At 42.8% G+C, this 20,648-nt stretch overlaps 3 protein-coding genes across 4 annotated transcripts in view; 1 reads left to right on the top strand and 2 right to left on the bottom strand.

The window, feature by feature from the left end:
• Positions 1–9,157, bottom strand: MIX23 (mitochondrial matrix import factor 23). Its single transcript, XM_076347875.1, has 5 exons — positions 9,084–9,157; positions 8,059–8,184; positions 7,383–7,529; positions 3,947–4,006; positions 1–294 (listed from the first exon to the last, which is right to left on the bottom strand). Exons 1-5 carry the CDS (start codon positions 9,132–9,134, stop codon positions 244–246), a joined length of 435 nt encoding a protein of 144 aa, XP_076203990.1. The 5' UTR covers positions 9,135–9,157; the 3' UTR covers positions 1–243.
• A 260-nt stretch (positions 9,158–9,417) lies between these two features.
• FAM162A (family with sequence similarity 162 member A) lies at positions 9,418–18,698 on the top strand. Of its 2 annotated transcripts, none has more exons than XM_076347838.1 (5): positions 9,418–9,531; positions 10,708–10,833; positions 13,520–13,628; positions 16,538–16,646; positions 18,441–18,698. In XM_076347838.1, exons 1-5 carry the CDS (start codon positions 9,516–9,518, stop codon positions 18,534–18,536), a joined length of 456 nt encoding a protein of 151 aa, XP_076203953.1. In that variant the 5' UTR covers positions 9,418–9,515; the 3' UTR covers positions 18,537–18,698. The 2 variants fall into 2 exon arrangements, with proteins under 2 accessions (XP_076203953.1, XP_076203963.1); XM_076347848.1 differs by having other exon boundaries at positions 9,421–9,541.
• KPNA1 (karyopherin subunit alpha 1) overlaps positions 14,018–20,648 on the bottom strand; it is a 65,060-nt gene continuing 58,429 nt past the window's right edge. Inside the window, exon 15 of the mRNA XM_076347711.1 lies at positions 14,018–15,113. The gene's annotated coding sequence lies outside the window, so the exon portion shown is untranslated. The remainder of the gene's footprint in view (positions 15,114–20,648) is intronic.

Genomic DNA, 20,648 nt, shown 5'->3' with positions numbered 1-20,648 from the left:
TTCCATTTGAAAATTATTTTAATACTATAAAACTCATTTGTTCACATATTTTGTACAAAAGATGAGTTGTTTTCTCTTAATTACAGGAAAATCATTTCAACCTTGAGATTTCAGCTAAGTAGGTCCAAAACAAAACAAGACTGGGTTCTACTGGTTCTGGAGGGTCCCAATACAGCTCACCCAAGGTCTCTTTCCAGTTTGGCTCTCATGGTTATGGACCACCTTGATGGAAAATACCCCACATCATTGACTCTTCGGAGGCTTGTAGTGAATTCGGCAACGCTCATTAAATACCTGAGACACCAAAACAGAAGAGCAAAAGCGAATCAGCCCTCATCCAGGAGATGATCAGAACTTCAGAGCTAGTTCAGGCAAATATCTCTTCACGTAGCACCCATCTCAAGCTGCCCAGCCCTGCTGTACCAATAAATGGTACTTACCAAGGCATCTGTCTCCATTCACTTTCTCTCCTGGCTTTAGTGAATCCAAAGTTTGCAGCCTGATGCTGGGGGACTGCACAGCACTAAAAGTGTTCTCCCTCAGATAAGGCAGGCTTATAATCCTGGTAGTCTGTTATCCTCAAAGATGATGATGCTGCCTTTTTTTTTTTTTTTTTTTTTTTTTTTTTTAAAGAAGGAGGGAAATTATCAGTGGAAGGCTCCTGACCGGCTGTGTTCTGTTAAGTTCAATCTGGCATTCAACTTTGGACACTGTATTCTTCTCTTTCCTGAACAAATGCATTTTACATTGTTGTGACAGCTAAAAAGAGGTGCAAGGGCTCTTGGAAGCCACGTTCACACTTTTAGTTATCTGACCGCAGGTGCTGATGCTTCCAACCCTCCTATTGCAAAGGGCACACTGCTCTCACCTCACTCACCTCTGGCACCTTCTCTGGCTAAAATTTAGCACACAGAACTAGAGACTGATGATCACGTTCATTTACCTTGAACTGCAGGCCTTGTCAAGCAGACTGCTTACCCTAAGGAGGGCCAATAAATGTTACTATTTAAAGTATGGCAGTCTGAATCAAAAGCACAACACATAGGCTCACACCAAAGTTACAGGTGCTCTTTACAAGCGATTTAATTATTTATCGTTTTGGCGCCAAACTTTGTCCAGCTTGTGTCCTGGAAAGCAACACGAGCACCACCTAGCACCAAGTTGAGGCACTCGTGGTTATTAGTTCCCCCACCAGCACTCCTGCAAGAGCACGTTTTGCCAAGCTGTCCAGAGACTTTTCAGATCCAAATGCCTGTGATCTTCAGGATGTTAAATTTCGTGAACTCTCCCATTGGCTTCACGTGCAAAGTGAGTGGTCTTGTAATTTTGGGGAAGTTATGCATCGCTTTATATAAACACGTTATTTTAAACTGTATCTTCCTAGAATCTTCTACTTCTACAGCTGATCTCCTTATTCAGAGCTCAGAACCTCTGGCAACTTCAGCAAAAGTGATGTTTGCAGCATGCATTAGTTTTAGCATTTATTCTTAACAATTTTTGAGTCATTTTCAACTTATTTTCAGATCTAATTTACTTTAAGAAACAGACACCTATTAGAAACTGCTTCATATTGCAGAAAACAAAAGTTGTGATACAGTTTCTTTCACATGCACACAGACAGCCTGTCCCACTACGTTACCACATGCAATGGACAAGAAGAGTTAAGAGTATGTAAAGGTCTGAGATCAGATAAGCAATAGAAGGAAACTGTAGAAATTAAGAGCCACAAAGGGTTCCCATTCAGAAGCATTTTAATACTAAGCAAATTGCACCATTTTTGTCCATTGTCTGTCAAAGACATTTTAAGGGCATATATGTCTTAAAGGGTACTGGAAATATGCTCTAAAACACTGTAAGGGTCTCTTGCGTCAAACAACACATCAAAAAAATTGCAGCTTCCACCTTGCTATCATGCAAACTTTTAAAGCATCTGTAACAGTACCTCTGCAGCCTACGGAAGGAAGATCAATACTGCAATCTTACTAACACTGCCTCCTACTTTTAGGATCATTGACCAACAGATCTCAGCGTGTTACTCAGGCCAGCTAACTCCATTGGTCTACCTGTGAAGTGCTATTCTCATTTTTCAGACAGGAAAAAACAGTGCCTGAGAAACCTTAACATTCATGTTACTATGCAGAAGTTTGATTCTGCTGTCTTTTACGTATTAATACAGAACACTCCAATGATAAACTCCAGTGCGGAGCTGCTGTACAGAGACTAATGCAAGTGTCTTGTTTTGGAAGTCAATTACTTGTTTGATATCAGCCAAACAAAGTTCTGCCACGTACATTTCTATAAAGCAGCATCTTTCTGTATGCCACTATTGCTACAGCTACCCAGAGTAAGTGTTTGAAAATAACTTTGTTTCCTAATCAGATTTTTCCAATCAGTTTTCAGTTGGTTAGGGTTAATATAAATATCTAAGTGTACTTTCCAACTAAAAGTCTGCAACAGTAAAAAAGAGTGGAGGTCCTCACCTGCAAACCAATAACCACTTCCATGTAACAAATTGCACTCGGTCCACAGCTATGACTGGGTCTAATTCCTTCAGTGACATATTTTTACAGGCAGCTAAATGAGACATTTATGCCTATATTCACACAGAGACAATAGCAGAGCTGGAGATAAAACCCAGAAATACTTTTCTCTTCAAGCCCTACTTTAAACATTAACAGGCTAAGATATCCCTGCACCATGCATAACTCACTATTTAGAAACAAAACGTTCTCCATCTTCAGGAAAAATTGGACATTTCTGTCACTAGCAAAAGCTTAATGCAGCTACAGAAAATCACTGGCATCAGTGCTAACTTTGGTGCCAACTCTCGGCTTCAGAATGGAGATAGTGTGGGGCGGGTCTTCCCCCCACCCCTTTTAAATAAAACTGACAGCAGAGTTGCCATAAGATGTTTGCCACTGGTGGCCTGCAGCATGTTGTTAAGGCTGTGCTGTTGCTTAGTCATATCTGAGCTGGCTTTAAATTAATTAAGTTTAAAGGCATAAATAGCTTTTTCAGACAGTACAGAAGCAGTACTGACTGCAAAGCATACCTAGAAAAACGTGTAAATGCTCATCTAATCAGCTGGCATTGACCTGTATTGTGGTGACTAGACCACCAAGAATACACAAGCTGTATTGCATTTATGCTGATGCAATCTAGAGGACTAAAATCCTGAAGTAGAGATTAAAAAGGGAGCTGCAGCTAGTACTAGCTATTTGCAAAAATCCTTTTTGCATTTAGAGAGGGAAAGAGGTTCTCTGTACGGTATTGAAAGCTCTGAAAAGCTACAACAAATGAGAAAAGGATGCTAGACGTGAAATGCTGCAGTGACAGAATACAGCCACTTCAGAATTTAACCTCAGTGTTAAGATCACTTTATAACAAGACAGTGTCTGCGGCCATCAATCCAGAGGGTGATCTGCCCCCTCTGTTGACACAGGAGAGCAACGGCAAGCCTGCCCTTTGCACCAGGGAGCATCAGCGGAGGCCCGCAGAAGCTCCATCAGGAAAAGGTTCAACTTCTACAGCCCCACCCTCCTCTGGCCTCTGCTTGCTCAGAAGCATGATCAGTACCAAACACAGCCAAATTTGAAAGACTCATCCCTCTGACATTGTTAGAGGCCGAGCAAAGCTTTTCAGACAGGCCACCACAGAAAAGTCTACAAAGTCCTTAGCCACTGGGCAAGGCGGAGAAAGGGATCTACGCAGGGAGTACTCCACTTTCCTCCCCCCTAAATCAGACGCTTTTCTTTCCTCTGCAGTGCAACTGAAAAGCTTTGATCTCTGCATCCAGAACTGGGAAAATGACTGACCTGAAACATTTCCCCTGGCACTGCCCTCACCTATTTCTAATTAACCTGCCTCCTAAGGCACCGGTCCCACACCTCCAGTGCAAGACCATCTGTTGGGACAGATCACCATCACTATTTTGAATGACGAGTACCTTCCAGCTTCTGTCGTTTACCACTTCTTCAACATTCAGCTCCGACTGCATCAATTTCAACTGCAGAAAATAACAGATAAAGAGGTTATTGTCAAACAGGTCTCCCTGCAGCCTTCAATATTTACTACCATTGCAGCTTTCTAGATCACAACCCCAGTACCAGGTCTGCATCCCCTCCGACGGTGCAAACTGAAGGGCACGATGCGTAATCATCCTGAAAGTCTGGCCCTTCCATTCGGCCAATACTCAGGGCAGACTGAAGTCTGCAGGGGCACAGTGAAGGCACACTCACAATGCCTGGCAGAAGTAGCTCCTGATTACTGATGCTCTGTTCTTAAGTATTGCCCATCAAGATTTGCTAGCAATTAACTGATTAACGTTAATGGCTTCACAGACAAAAGTAACCATACCTAATTCAAGCACTCGGCACGGGGAATGCCAGTGCCGGGGTTAGCTCTGCAGCCTTGAGTTGTCATTCTTCCACGCATACATTATTAGAGTCATAGGGAGCTGGCAGCAAAGATAGGATTGAACACGCAGATCTCAGATTCTGGATTTAGAATTAAGATCGTAAAGAGACCCCCTCCGCTTCCTTTGCCATCTACTCTGTGCACTGACCAAAAAAACGGTCTACAAGAACAGATCACGTATGTTCATGCTATCTGAACCAGTTAATATGTTATGTGATCACAGTAGGACAAATCAGGTTTACACGGATGCAAAAGCTCCGGCAAGAACTACCACAATATGCAGTTCTTGAGCACTCACTCGACCCATGAGAAACGTTAAGAATCTCTTTGTTTCGCACCTATTAGAAACTCCAAGGGGCACACATGACAGTTGTGTTCAGGTGACCTGTGGTAATTTGATCCTGCCATGAGGCCCTGAAGCAATAGTAGGAGATATAAGAACCATCTGCCATTTTTGCCTACATTTAGGATGTATTTTTGTTGGAGTCTTTAACACAACAGACTAAGAATCAGAGTTTATCCATTTTAAATACATGGTTCCAATTGGAGAGCTGGTGAACAGGTGCAAGCTAAGACAGCAATCCCATCAAAAACCTTCAAAGTAAGATGTCCAGACACACACAGCTAATACAGTTGTTGGATGAACTTTTACCTACTCAATAGTACCCCAAACTATTTGAAATAGCAATCCAGCATCAGCAGAGTGACTAGATGACCAGGATCAGTCTCTATAAAATAACCACTCAGAAGATCTTTAGCAGTTCAAAGAAACGTTTTTCCTGCTGGAGGATGTGAATAGGTTTACAATCATCTGGACTGTCACATTAATTGCCATTGACACCAAGCCTAAGCAAAATTACTATTTTAGCCTTTTCCTTAGAGTTCCAGACCTGAACAGAAATATAGTGTTAATTGACACAGCTATACAGGGTTTTTTTTTGTTGTTGTTGTTTTTAAAACATACTCTGACATTTTAACAAGCCTTACTAATTCAATTGATAAAGCTAATAATCATTATGCTGTATGTTTTGGATTTCCAGAATTCATTTGGTTGGCTATTTTATGACACTTCATTCAAGTAAACGAAGACGATAACAAATTAATACAATAATCAAATGATGATTTAATGTAAGTGGGCTAAAAGAATTGGCTTTATTTGAGTTCTAGAAAAAGTACAACTCTTACAGAGAACAAAAGAAAAAAAAGCGGGGGGGACGACACCTCATAAAGTCCAAGTGCAAATTTGAGGTCATCTCATCAAAAGATTTCTGGGATGTTTCCAAATCATGGATTACTTTTAACATTTAAAATCACCTCCAATTATTAAACATTATCATTGCGGTCCTCCTAGCGAATGATAGGTTTTGGGCTAAGTAAACAATTTAAATAATTGGTTCTGCAAACAAATTTGTAGAAAATACTAAGCTACCATTCTAGTTTTCCAAACTAATATGAATGCTTGTTAGCAGTTCCGTAAGTGAGGCTTTAAGAATAAAACCACTTGCCTGCCACCTGGTTCTTTAAATCTGAGCTCATGACAGAGCACATGAACAAACAGTTCACTCAGTGCCTGGGAAAAATCAGATGCTTGAGTTCAAATCATCTCCTCAGGAAGCCCTTTAACTACAACTGCATCAGCATTCAACTGCTTTTGAAACAGGGGCTACAACAGGCTCCTCTTGGAAGTACAGAGGCAAGTGGATTTTGAGGAAGTTCAGCACTGTAAAAGCAAAATTCAGGACCGATCTCTTCAAGTCTTACAGTACTGCAGCAGGGAAAGCTGTACCCAGGATATAGGACCCTATATAGGACACCATATATATATATGATGGTGGGATGTCTGGCTGTTATGAGAAGAACTCACGGTTACATTGGGAACTCAAAAGCACTGGTTAAGACAGTCCTCAACAGAGGAAGGCTCACTAAACTGCTGAACACAACAGACACACCTAGCCAGAGTATACAAAAAAAGCAATAAGCAAGCAGTCTTACTTGGTATGTGCTGCAAGCATATGGCGTGGAAAAAAAAATGTAAAGTGATCACGAGCCACACAGAGCGGGTCTGGTAGAGAAATCAACGGACCAGTTCACATCCCTGCTAATCTCTGCTCCTAGAGCTACACATGCAGTATCCTTTCCCCTACAAAGGAAGCCCTGGAATGGGGGCAAGAACTTCAGCGGCGTTCCCTTCTCCACTTCTGATACTCCATCTAGATCACCTCTGTTCACCTCTGGTGAAGTACACTTTCCATCCAGAGGCCAGAAGGTCGAGAGGGCGTTTGCTCATTAAAATTCGTTATGCAAACCCAGAAGTCTCTCTCACACCATCACAATGTATTCAAAAAATTAATCCAAGAAATACTAAACAACAAAAAAGTCGGTTAAGTGGAATTCAAGGTTGCCTGGCAGCTCCTCGTAGAGGACAGGAACTCCAATTAACACATCAAGTAAGAACGATGCTTCTCAAGGTGATAATGAAAAGAGACAGCTTTAAGACTGCGTAATTGTGTGGTGCAAGAGACATACACAAAAGCCGTATTTCATTATCTTCTGGTGTTTGCATTTTGGCACCCATACTTGCCGTTTGCAGATATACTAGTTTTAAAAGTTCTCAGAAAGGCAAAATGAACCTTCAGGCATTTTGAAAGGACTAAGCAAGCCACAGGTAAGTTGTACGCTAAGTGGCGTTAGTCAGTGAAGGTTAGAATCCACCGTGGGGAAGTACACGTTTTCCTATAGCATTTGTGCAACGGGATCTCAGAAAACGCTCCACTTGCAAGATAAAAGCAGCTCTGTCTTGTGGGCTAGGGGAAATGGTTCTCACAAACCCATCCAACAAGACCCTTGGAAAAGACTGCCTGAGTCAGGATCCACTTCAGGTTCTCTCCATCACACTGGTCTTTCCGTTTGGGAAAGATACCCTCTTCTTCCTATCTAAGTGATCTCTGAAAAGCTCCACCACTCACCTTTGTCTGCTCCTTCCTGAGTTGCTTTAATAATGCTACGTCATCCTGGGCCTTTTCCCTCTCTTCTCTGAGAGTTTTCACTATGCTGGAAGTCTGAGCGATGCAGTTTTTGATGATTCTCTCTCTGCTGGTGTGAGCATCCATCAACTAAGTGGGGAGAGAAAGAAAGTCACAACTAGTTCAGCAGAGAATAAAAGCCTCCGAGTTACAAGTTTAAGAGAGACTTTCCAAAGTCAAGGTATTGCTGCGCCTATAGAAATCCCTTTGACTCTATAATCCATATGTTGGAAGCAACACTGCTTTGAGTTGTGTTGCACCAACTTGATCAAAAGTCAAAGATACACACGGGCAGGAGTCTCGCGAAGTAGTGCAAAAGCGTGCTAGCACCCATTTTTAAAAGAAGCGGACTGGGCTAACACCATCCACTGAAGCCTGAAGTAGACCTCGAAGGATCGGTATTGCAGAACAAGTAAGTTCCCTGCAAGGTTTTAAACTGAAGTAGCTGTTACACGCGCGTGGTTGAGCTGTGCAGAGAAGCTGAGCATGCCAGTTATGGATACGTAAAGCACGATCTATCAAGGCAGTGCTTTCCTTAGAAACGGGGGATGCTCTACTGGCCACTGCGCATAACAAAACATCAGGAAGCGAGCTGGAAGTCGAAGGAGTACACACTCACAGACTGATACAGCTCTTTACACGTCTGGCCGGCATCAATTTTCCCCACAAAGGAAGCTGTTGGAATCGTAGTGTTTAATTCGTGGACGATTCTGTCATCGATTGTCCTCATCACCCTGAGCAACTCCTGTATTAAAAATAAAATAAAAATATTTGCTTATATCTCTGAGAAAAGCTTACCGCAAGAAATTTTGTAAGTCTTTTAATAGAAAATTAAGTAGATTGCTTACAAACAGCAAAGAACCCCCACCAAATGAACAATTCCTGCACGCAGGAGTATGTGCTGCAAACCAACCAGTTTCCTTAGCAGCAAAGGCCAGAGGGAAGGAAAGAACTAGTCAGCCCTGAGTAACTAACATCCCCCCGAAGCCCCCCGGCCCTGCCCGCCCCAGCAGCCGGGCCCTGCCCGCACTCGTTCCCTCAGGAAACCCGCCCGCGCCAGGGCCAGGCCGGAGAGCCGCCGACCAAAGCCCCATCCCCGCCCGTTTAAGGTTTCCAGGCGGGAAACTGGGCACAACCTGCAGCAAAACGGCAAACTTCGAATAAAAACCACCTTTTTTGGGGCAAGACGTTTAAGAAACGCGCCAGGTACCACCACCTCAGCCGACCCGCGCTCTGCTCACGCCGCTGAAGATACAGGCGGTATTCCACGCTCCATTAAACAACGTGAAGGCTCCCACGGCGCTCCCTCCGCCCACGGAGGCTCCCACGCCGCGGGCGCTCCCTCCCAGGAAGGGACCCCGGGAGGGGGAGCCCCTGCCCCGCTCCCCGCCAAAGAGCGCCGGGCTCCCGCCGCTGGGGGCGAGGGGAAGGCCGGACCCTGCCCCCCCGCCCCGCCACCGCCGCATCATCCCGACCGTTGCGGGGAAGGGTGACCTCGCCGTCGCCCCCCCCCTCGCCCCCGGGGCGCGCGCTCCCTCGGGGCCGCGCGGCGTTGCCAGGAGACGGCAGGAGCGCGCCGGCGCGGGGAGACGGCGGGACCGGTCTCCCCCCCCCTCCGGAGCCCCCCCGCCCCACGCGGGTTACCTGGAACTCGGCGAAGTCCTCGCAGTTCGCCGCTCCGCCGGGCGCCGCCATACTGGAAAGGCCGAGGGCCGCGGCGGCGGCCAATCCGGCGGGGAGGCGGGATGACGCGCGGGGCGGGGGGCGGGGCGAGGCGGGCCCTGCCTGGGGGCGGCCCCCGGCGGCGCGGCGCGGCCCTCGGCCGGGCATCTCCACCGGCGGCGTGGGGCGTCCTCGCCGCGTCCAGCTGCGGGGAGGGCTCCGGCGGCCCCCCCCAGAGGCGGGCCCGGGCGGCAGCGCGGCGGGCACGGGCCCGGGCACGGCCCCGGCCCCGGCGCGGCGTCCGCGCCTTCCGCCGCGCCTCTCCAATCGCGGGGGCGGGGCGCCGGCCCGGCGGTGACATTGAGGGGCGCCGGGCAGGGCCGAGGCAGCGCCGGCGGGGCGGGAGGCCGCGCCATGTGGGGCCGCGCCGGTGAGTGAGGGTGCGTGCGTGCCCCGAGGCCGGGGCGGGGGCTGCCCGACCTCTGCCGGGGCTGCCCGACCTCTGCCGGGGCTGCCCGCGGGTCCGCCCTCTCCCCCGTAAGGCGGCGGGCGAAGCGGCGTTGTCAGCCCCGAGGCGGCCCGGCGGGCCCTCGGAGGCGCCGGGCCCCCGGAGGCGCCGGGCCCCGTGCCGTGGGGAGTGCGGGACGGGGATCCCCCGGGCGGCCCCGGCCCGGCTCCGGGCGGTGCGGCAGGGGTGAAGTGAAGCGTTAGCGTCCGTGTCTGACGGGCACTAACGCTTGAAGCCTGGCGGCCTCTAAGCTGACTTGAAAAAACAATGAAAGGAATGGGTTTGTGCCTTTTTTTTCCTTCTCTGAAGATCTGGAGAAGGGTTTGGTTTCGTTGGGGGGGTCCGCTATAAATGTAAATCTTTTTTTTCAGAGCTGGAATGTATTATGCCTAGAAAATAAAGGGCAACTGTTTCTCGTAGGAGAGACGTTTTCAGCTAGCATAAAGGAGAAAAAGAGAACTCGATTTGTACTTTTAACAGTGCCCTTTTGCTTTTCAGAGTTGTTTTTCCCTCATAATTTTTTCATTATATTAATTAATGAATTAGAAGCTCTTTCTTGAGAGTATGTTTTCATGTATAAGGTGCCCTGGCCTTTTCTAATACACCACAAAGTAGGTATCTCTACTGCAAGATTCTGCTTTTTTCTTGGCTTTTTCCCTTGACTCTCTCAAGTCTGTGACTTGCTTTTGGGATGTGACAAGATTGGTAGAATGCTGGTGTGCAGTCCTTGAAATAGCACTGCCCAAAGTATATCTGAAGCATATGAATAGATAAGTTCCTTGAAACTGTGATGTGCATTGTGTGTGAGAAATTGTCTGTAGGCTGTAGTCTTGCGTTCCCATTTTTCTGCGTAAGGTTAATGGGCAAGCTCAAGTCATAGCTTATAGAGTCAAGCTTTAATTTCTTTGGTAGACTCTGTTACAACTTAAATCTGGTGTTTCGTGCATAGTATTAGATTTGTACCTATTGTTTTTCTTTCTTTTTCTCTTTTGTTTAAAAAAACCACCAAAACAAACTTCCATTTAAAGGCTAGTATTCTCACTTTCTACTACTCTGAATTAGATTTGGCCCCTTTGCTTCCTCTGCTTTCTCTTCCAGATAGGGCTGTTAAACTGCTGGGAAGAAATATTCCCTCGATTCTGAGGATGACTAAAGGAATGGATCCGAAGATAAGCAGAAGGCTTTGCATCAAACCCCAGGAAGAAAGTCAACTTCAGCCAAGAAGTAAGTTTTTGATAACGATCATGCTATGTTTCATGCCACGAAATATTTAGATGTCCAGGCTGCAATCATGTGAACAGGAATTTGGCTGACATAGATGCTAATATCCCTGATTTTGTGAGAGGGAATAATATTCTTTAGACTAAAAAAACTGAGCATTAAATTTAGCAATAAAATCTTGTTTTTTAACAAAGTCAGGGGTCAATATTTCCTCTTGTGACAATAACACAGCTTTCACTTTGTAGCAGGTCACTAGTATCTTATCTGACGTGCAGTCCTACACTGAGGCTCTTCAGCTGCGCCCTAGAACTGACTGTTCAACCCCCATGTAAACTATTGATGTTTAGGAATGTCGTACGAGCTAAAATACTTTTGCATTTTTTCATAGTACAACCAGCTCCAGCTGTTCACAAAATTGAACGTGCCCTGCAGGAGAGAGTCAGTCTGAATCATTGGCTTAGTTCATGTTTAAAGGTAGAGTTGTTCAGGTAAAGCTCAGGCCATGAAACATTTTTTCACTATATATGGGACAGTTATGATGCTCTAATCAGACTCCCTGTATAAAAGGTTCCCTTCACGGCCTATTGATGCTAGATAAAAGGAGCATACAGATGTGAAGCATTTTGCATATTTCTGCGGTAAAAACATAATGTAGCTGTACTGGGTAAGACCAAAGATCTCCTTAACAGTGTCATGTCTCCTGTAGTGGCTGGTAAAGGAGGTCCCTTACATTTTTGTGAAGGCTAATAGGAATGGTGGCCGATAGCAAGGATCTAAGGAAGAGTGTAGAAACAGGGCAAACATAGTGTTTCTCCCTAGACTGCTGTCCCAGGGGTGGCATCTTTGTGTTTAATTGTCCTCACTGGATTTTTCTTTCATAAATTTGCCCAGTCTTTTGAAGCTGGATGTATTTTTAGCATCCACATCCTCTGGGAAGGAATTCCTCAGCTGAAACATGCTGTGAGAAAACAAGTACGATCTTGTATTTGTTTTTGAACCTGGTGCGTGCTATTTTCAATCTGATGTTCCTTTATTCAATACCCCTTCCAAAACAGGATCTGTTCGTTACAACCCACACTCCCAATGAATGTCACTTAAGATTCTCCTGCCCTCTGTTGTGCTGAAGGGAGCTTCAATTACTGCTTTTCCAGGCCAAAGGTCTCAGTCTATGATACTGTTTCTTATATGGTGGCCATTCCATACCTGTGGTCATCCTTACCAATTTTCTCTGCACCCGTTCTATTTCAACTGCTTCTGAGATGAGGGATCAGTATTTCACATGCTTTTCAAAATGCTGGAGTCGTGGTTTTATACAATGGCATAATAATGCTTTTGTGTTGGTTTGTGTTCCTAATCACTGCTAGTAATCACAGAATCATAGAATAGTTTGGGTTGGAAGGGACCTCTAAAGGTCATCGAGTCCAACCCCCCTGCCATGGGCAGGGACATCTTCAACCAGATCAGATTGCTCAGAGCCCCGTCCAACCTGACCCTGAATGCTTCCAGGGATGGGGCATCCACCACCTCTCTGGGCAACCTGTTCCAGTGCTTCACCACCCTCAGCGTAAAAAATTTCTTCCTTATATCTAGTCTAAATCTACCCCCTTTTAGTTTAAAACCATTACCCCTTGTCCTGTCACTACAGGCCCTACTAAAGAGTTTGTCCCCATCTTTCTTATAAGCCCCCTTACTATTGACTATGACTATTACTGAACATTTTGCCAAAAGCTATGAAACCCCAAGGACTTACTCCTCAGCAGTAGTGGTTAGGTTATAGTCTGTCTTCTGCATGTGAACTGGAATTGCTCCCTGTTTATATACATGGGGCTTCACTGGCAATCTCATTGACTCAGGATTCTGAAGCCCTGCAGCTCTTCACGCTTAGCCCTCTTCTTTATGCTTCTGAATAACTTCGTGTTGTCAGCAAACTGTCTATCCACCCTACTTCCTAGATAATTCATGAATCCACGAGGCAGCACAGAGCCATACAGGACACCTCCCATTATTGGGCTAGTGTTTTGGTTTTTTTTGTTTTTTTAGAAAAAGGAGGTGGGGGGTGGGAAAGCTGTCTATCTTTGCACTTTCTTTGCTAGATTTTAATGGTATGTTATGTATGGAAACCTTCCCGTATTACATTCTGAATACTTTTTTATATGGAGTTTGAAAGACTGAGCTGAAAATTAAGGGTCTAATCTTTGCCTATGGTCATCTGTTTGTTTATACCTCCAGATAAGATAAAATCTTACACTCCCTGGAAAAGTTAACATTCTGTGATGCAATGGTGTGGCATATTGGCTTTTCTTTAGCAGTTCCATTTGATTTTTTTTTTTAAACTAATTTAAATGTAACAGGAAAACTGTAATATCACAGCATCTTAGGAAGCTTAAATGCTGGAGCAGGTTCCGCAAATTTAGAGCTACAAATATAGAGGTCTTGGGCAAGATTTGGCTTTTCCTTACATGGCCTCAGTTTAATCCACTTTTACAGGTTTGTTAATCTGACTGTGATATACTTTTTGTTCCCTAACCAACTCCAGCAATCATACTTAAAATTCTGCATTGCTCACCCTAACTGGTTTCATTACAGCTGTGGGAATTCATCTTCTCTGACTGTTGGTTTTGGTGGGGGTTTTTTTGTTTTTCTTTGTTTGTGTGTTTGGGGTTGTGTTTTGTGGTTTTTTTTTTTTTAGGTCGGACTCCTTTGAGGGTGCCTGGACACAAGCCTACAGACTGGGAGAAAAGGTTTTTGTTGTGGGCAGGCCATTTCAAAAAACCAGAGGATATACCAGAGACTGTCTCGTAAGTGCCAGTTTTGAAGCTGTAAAAGAAACATTGTCTATGCAGGAATAAGTTACTTGAACGCAACTCCAGAATAACTTTTAAATGGAATGGGTTTTCACAGCTGAAAAATCTTACACTGCTGTGTTTGGTGTATCATCTTGTAGATGAGATGACCTGAGCAATTCTGTATTGCTGAGATAATACATCCCTTTTGATTTTTTTCTGAAGGGATGACCAGCATCTGTCAGATGTTTCATTAGAAAAACATGACAAATCAGTTAATTTTTACTCTTCTCTCCCTATCAAAAAAGCTTTTTGCAAATATTAGTATGAGCTTTTTCTAGTGTTTTTCTTTATATGTCAGTCTCCCATTGTGTGAAACTTTCATCATATAGGTATAAAATAACTGAAACTCATTTAAAATATTTATTCATGAATGTCTGGAGGGCATGGGCCAACTTTCTTTACCCTTGGAATTTAAACTAACAAACAGTGGAAAGGCTTCGTAACAAAAAAAATACATATAGTCAAAATTCCCCTGTTGCTGGTGGAATCCAAATGTCAATGCTTTGCCCTGTGTGAAAAGTAGAAAATAAAACTGGATGTATGAAGATCAAACTTAACAATAACAAAAGGCAATTACTAGTTTAAAAAACATTCCTGGTGGTAGTATGGTTATCTTTTAAAACATGCTTGTAATGCTTTCAAATATATGTATTTATTTAAATTAAAAAGATACAGTAAATCTTTGTAAATCTTACTGCTTGGGTAAGCAAACTATGTAGCTGCCCTCTAAAGATATTCTATTTGTTTGGATGCACAGTATGGGAATTGAAAATCCACCCATGTATCTAAGTTTTTTCTAAATGTATCACAATGGATAAATATTGTTTAAAAAATTAATTCTTCAATTTTGTTTTGAATCATTTTTCTTAAAATTACATTTGAAATACATAAAGGCATAAATTATTAAATTATGTCAGTTCATATATTTTTGCATACCAAACACCTGTTGTGAGTGTTTTTAAGAAAACAGTTAGCAGAGTGATTGAAGTCATTTCAGTGGTTTATTGAAAGGACAAACCAACTTCTGATAAAAGCTGACCATTTTTGCAAGTGCATAGGGAATTCTTGTTTTTATTTAGGCAAATAGTTCAGCCAAAGCTGAGCAGACAATTGAGAACTATAAAAGCACAAAAGCTTGTTTTCCTGCTCTAAGCTGAATTAAGAGTGGGTTGTAAGGGCTTGTGATATAACTCAGTAATCTTGCAAGATGTGGTGATCAGAAGTAACTCATTTATTAAACAAATGTTCATCTTAGCCACTGAATTAAAATGCAAATTGCGTTCAGATAACTACCTTTTCCTCTTGTATTTTCTAACACATCCAAGGTACTTCAAAAATTAACTAATAAAGTTTTAAAATCCTACTTCTGTGCATTTCAGCTTGATTGCAGGCTGCGCCCAAGTTGTTCATCGCAGATTGTTAGCAAAAACAAATAACCTGGAAGCAAAATTTAACTACTAGTTTCATGCTAGATGGACACGTTCCCTATGTTCAGAAGTGTTGTACTCAGATCAATACTCTGAAACAGTGATCAAATCACTCTTGCCCTCCTCTTCAAAAACAAGAACAAAACTCTCTTCAGTTCTCAGGTCCTATGTGATTTACTATGTTGAACTATCGTGGATCCTTTGGTTTTTTTCCTCCAAGTATAAGGGTCAAAATGTGGTAAAAGATTCCATATTCGCTCATGTTTGTGTATGGTGATAATTTCCCAGTTCCATTAAATCCACTATCCATGTTAGTTTTGGGGTATAATTACCTAGTTTGATGCATTTATTCTTTCATCACATGATGCTGATGCTTTTCCAGTCATCTGTAATTTTATAATACGCCAAATTTAATCAGTGAGACTATTGGATCTCCTTGAGAAGGGAGTCAACTGCTCTAAATTCTGCAAGGAGAGTTAAATATATAGGGTATAGGTCTTTGGTTATTGTGGAAAGCACATCTAAAAGCATTATGCTTCACTGGCCCTTGCACTGGTATCTCTAATACAAACTTTACATTTGCTGTAACTGAGATGTCATTTGGGTAGAATGATCTTCAAGGGTTTAACCCAACTTACAATAAATGACTTTTTGTTTTAACTCATCACATGTCCACCTGGAAGGATACAGTGATAACTCTTCTTGTGGAAGAGTTCTGGTTTTTAAAAGATAACAGTAGACTAGGCAATAGGTTTCCCAAAGGAGTGGTATAGCTACTGGTGTGGCTAGATAAGCCCCCTGAAATAAAATAAAATTAAAAAAAAAAAAAATTAAAGGAGTCCTCTGTCCAAAGCTGATGTTGGAAAGCTTACAAGCATCCATGCCTCCTTAGTTTCTTAGGAAAACAGATTACCTTAAGAGTATTTACTCTAGCAGGAGGGAAGTGGTAGCCACTGGTCTTTCACCAAGTCCTGTTCAGAATTTCGGAGGAGTATTACATTCAGCAGCCAGTGTGTAATCTAATAGCACTATCAAATCCTGTCGCAGAGGATCATTAGTAAATGCATCCCTCTCCTTTTCCTGTTCTCCCCATAGTGAATGTACATATTTAAATACTGCAGCCTTCCTCCTCTGCGTTGCAGTCAAGTGGTCTAGAAAGGCAGCATTGTCTCTTAACAATTAAATAACCGAAAGTTAAAAATGTTGGGTTTGTTTCCAGCTTTGAGAGGAACTCCTTTGTGACCAAGTACCTCCCAAGGTAGGTGAGGATCAGCCTTTCCCATTCTTGTAAAACCTTTTTGTGAAAAGAGCCAAGTACGGTTAGCGTTATACCAAGATTACATAGATAGCATGCCAGGAGAAATCAAACAATTAGCCAGATGGTTTATTTGGGTCTCTGATAATGAGTCTGTTCTTTTATTATTATTTCTTGAGGATTGAAACAATCAGAGCAGCAAAGACCACACTGCGTGTGAAGTTCAGCTATGTAATGATTGCCTTGACAATACTGGGATGCATAGTCATGGTGATTAAAGGGAAGCAGGTAAGCACGGATTTTTGGCTGGTGAGCATGAATCAATCTTCACATAAACTCCTCAGTTCCTCCTATGGATTGTTAGTACTATTTTGTTTTGTTGGTTTTGGGGTTTTTTTCATTTTATCACTAAGCAAAAATAAAGTCCTCCTAGTTCCCCAGAAGTGACCCTCACTGATTAACTTCCAAGTCAGAAAAGGGCGACATCACTGTTAGACTGCATATGCTTCCTTTAGAAGGAAAAAAAAAAAAGTCTTTTTTTTTTTCAGTGCAATACTTAATTTTAGCTTGCGCTGTTTTAACTCTTTAATTTTGCTGATGGGCTGCGAGAGTTTGAAAGGAAGGAGCACCTTCTGTTGTGAGGATCTGGTAGGCAGGTAAATGCTCCTTGGGCCAATGGGGTCCATACAGTTCACTGGATGGACCTATTACAAGTGCCTCTCTACATGCTGCGACGCTCGTAGAATCAATATAATGGAAATAGCAAATGAGTATGTTTCTCCACAAACACACTTGAGAATTCTCAAAAGTCTTTTTAAACAGCGGGCAGATGGTCAGTAATAATTCTGTGCCCTTTAATTGCATTAGAAAATAGCCTTCCTTTAGTGTGGATGGAACAACTTTTCTCAAATTATTATTGTTTGTTGAATTGAAAAACTATTTCGTAGAAAAGCTCCCATTTCCTGTAGATGCTGAGTATCCTTCACTTGCACAGAATTTGGCAAGATGTCGAAGAAGTTCAGCCTATGGCAGAACTAGGTCTATGATTTAATTTGCATCATATGAAGTGAGGAAGTGTAAAGTTTAAGATTCCAAGTGCAGCAAAGGTTAGTCGTGACTTAATTTTATGTGTCTTTTAACACCGTTGGTGAACTATTAACTCTGTGGTATTTCTGTAAAGAAGCAAGGAGTGCTTTTTGTGTACTGAAGCCAAGCTAAAGCCTCTCAGCAGCATTAGTCTCAAAGTCAAGGAATGTGAATATAATCTGTGCAGCTTATTGTCATGTTGCTTTTGATAAAAAGCATGGTGATAACAGAAACACAGTCCGCTACATTCTTTTAAGGATGACTGGAAGCAGAAAACCCTGAGCTTAAAGCATGTACATGGGCAGAACCTTATTTGTATGCTGCCTTTCTCTGAAGCAGTTCTTCTGATGACAGTGTTCAGATCTTGTTTCTATAAGCTCCTAGTTGTTCTAGAGAAACCTTAAAACTAGTAACAGAGTCTCAACCCCAGCACTGTGAACTATTGAAGGGTCAAGTGACATTTCTACTTGTCAGCATTCCCCTATCAAAATGAAAAGGATGCAGCACTCTGAAACAAAACAGTGGAAAGGTTTTTCCCTGGCTTTAGCAGAAGAGATCAAACACTGACAATTCCCAGAGCATTTTCCTCTTACATTGGAGTAGTATGAATGCAAACTGCGGAAAGAGAGGAGGACAGCTGCTTTGGGACCCTTGTTTTCACAGCAGCTGGAATCTAATACGTTTAACTTCTGATTTGTTTCCACTACCTCTGACTTCTCAAGACCAGAGATTAGTATTAAATACTGTCCAGAAGCATAGAATACATCTGCTAGTGCCTTAACAAAAAGGTTTCATTTATTCCCAGAGAAGTAATGAGTTTAAGCCAAAATAGTCTATGGATGTTTTATTTTAACCCTCTCTCTTCCTAGCATTAAAGCTGACAGAACTGTGCCTTCGTAAGGATAGGCCAGCTATTTTGTAAACTATTGATTCAATTTTCATCTCTGTGGTCCCTTAGGTGATACTTTCTGCTCTTGCTTTGTCATTATGTTGTAGGCTGTAAAAAGGCATGAATCTCTTACAAGCATAAACTTGGAGAAGAAAGCTCAATGGAGACAGGAAGCTACTCAAAGTACATCTGCTAAACCTTAGAGGAGGAAACGGAGAGACTAAGGACTGGAGAAGAAAAGCTGATGTCCTTTTCAGCACTGGAAGGAAGATACAGTCACATCTCTCCTGTATGTTAGTTCTGTACTCTCATGTTCAAGAAAGAATGAATACATTATCCTGTAATCATTAAAACAGAAATACCTATTTTCTTTTCCTAACCACCTCTTCTTTCCTCCAAACTGTTGTCCCGTTTCACTAACCGTGAAGACAAGTGAGCAAACTGTATAGACAGAATAGTTGTTTCTGTCACATCTGCTATGCACAAGACTAAGCATCTTTTAAAAGACTGCAGGAGCTGTACCTGCATTCGTGGTACCAATCATCTCCTTTATGAAGTCTTACGCTCGCTCTTACCACTTACAAGAAGATAACTGGGACACAAAAGGACAGCCTATTCGGTTTCCATTTGTACATCTATACTTGTACAAACAAAATACCTTCGCTGGGCAGTCATCTGCTATCACTGACTATTTCACGTCCCTTCAGGAAGAATGGTGCTGTATGTATTCTGTATTGTTACACACTGCCTAAAATATTCCATACGTTGCTCTTTGTGTAAGAGAGAACAATTATTAGGGGAGTCCTCGAGTCAGGAATAATTGTATGGCCTGTACTAACATCATCAAAATGATCGTAAGTTATTAGAAAGTCTGCTTACGTGTTTGAGGTCCAGTGTGTTCTGGCTGCATTTAAGTAAGTGAGGATTACTTTTTGTGAAGAACTGCCTAAAAACAGAAGGGGGAGTGGTAGTGAAATGGCATTCCAGAGAACCAGTGTGATGCTGATGACAACCTAATGGTTTTTACACCAGAGCTGGTAGTGAGATGAGAGAATGTCCAAGCCAAGGGAATAGAGACAAGTGTTTTGAGGAATACCGAGCAACAGCTTCAACCTATGCTATCAGATTTACTATTTAGAGGCACATGAGTATGAGAAAGACAATCAGGCATTCCTGCCCTCTGCTGCTGAGCTCTTTTTTCCAAACCTCATTTGGATTTATGTTTTTCCACCCTTTAAATTGTCATCTGTGCTTTCCTGATACTAGCTCACTTAAAGATCATTTGCTTCAAGTTTTAGAAGCAGCAGACCCAGTAATACCTGCAAAGAGCAACTCCCAACAGTCCCATTTCTGACATTCATCCCAGAAGAGTCACATACTGTTCATGCTGAACAGCCTGCTGCAACTGGAGACTAGTATTTTTCCTCCTCCTTTCAGTTCATTTGGAAGGAAGTGTAGATTGGGACTGTTAGGACTGTTCGGAACTGTGTTACTTTCCAGGACTGCCTGCTAACTGGCCGCTGGGGACACCACAAACAGAAGAGGCAGATGTGTTTGAGATTTAGTTTGTGAACTTCCTGATAGTGGGAGGCAGATTTTTTTTTTTTTTTAACTTTTTCCTATTTTTCTTGTACTACTAAAAATTAGGCCTATTGCTGAAAAACATTAAAAACCCTACTAAAAAACGCAGGGTAAATCTTGTCTTTATACCTGGAAAAGAGAAGCAGTAAGATACCTAGTACAGTCTTCTCTAGTACTTTGTCCTTTCCTCTAAAGCTAGAAAATAACTGCTGCAGTCCACCTTTTTATGAATTGCATTTCTGGGTACCACTTGTATTGATGAGATGTAACCAATCAAACAAGCTGTGCAGTCATTCCACCACAAAGCTATAAACTTCAGATGATGCCATGACCTGTTATCTGATTCTCTGTAGGACAATTATCACAAGTACGCTGTCAATCAGAGCAGGCTTCTACAGATTTGTCCACTCATTTAGCACTGAATGTAAGTCATGCTTAATTCCACTGCAGGTACATGAACAGATCTTTCATGACAGCTCTGGTTCTTTGCCACACTAGTAAGTGCACAGGTGGGAACCAAAAAATCTTCCCAGATTGTGTGCATGTGCTCATTTATGTATTAAATGAGACCAAAAAGGAGAACATGCACTTCAGACAGTATTTCAGGTTACCATGAAGAGAAACTTGTGATTTGGTCGATGCTTTGTGATGGCAGAGCTTAAAACCATGCATCTCTCAAAAATATCCCCCTTTCAATAAGCACCTCCGAGTGCACTCTGTGAAGAGGACTGGCA

Source organism: Aptenodytes patagonicus, chromosome 1, assembly GCF_965638725.1.
Source record: "Aptenodytes patagonicus chromosome 1, bAptPat1.pri.cur, whole genome shotgun sequence".
Lineage (NCBI taxonomy): Eukaryota > Metazoa > Chordata > Aves > Sphenisciformes > Spheniscidae > Aptenodytes > Aptenodytes patagonicus.
This window is presented reverse-complemented; position numbering and strand designations above follow the sequence as displayed.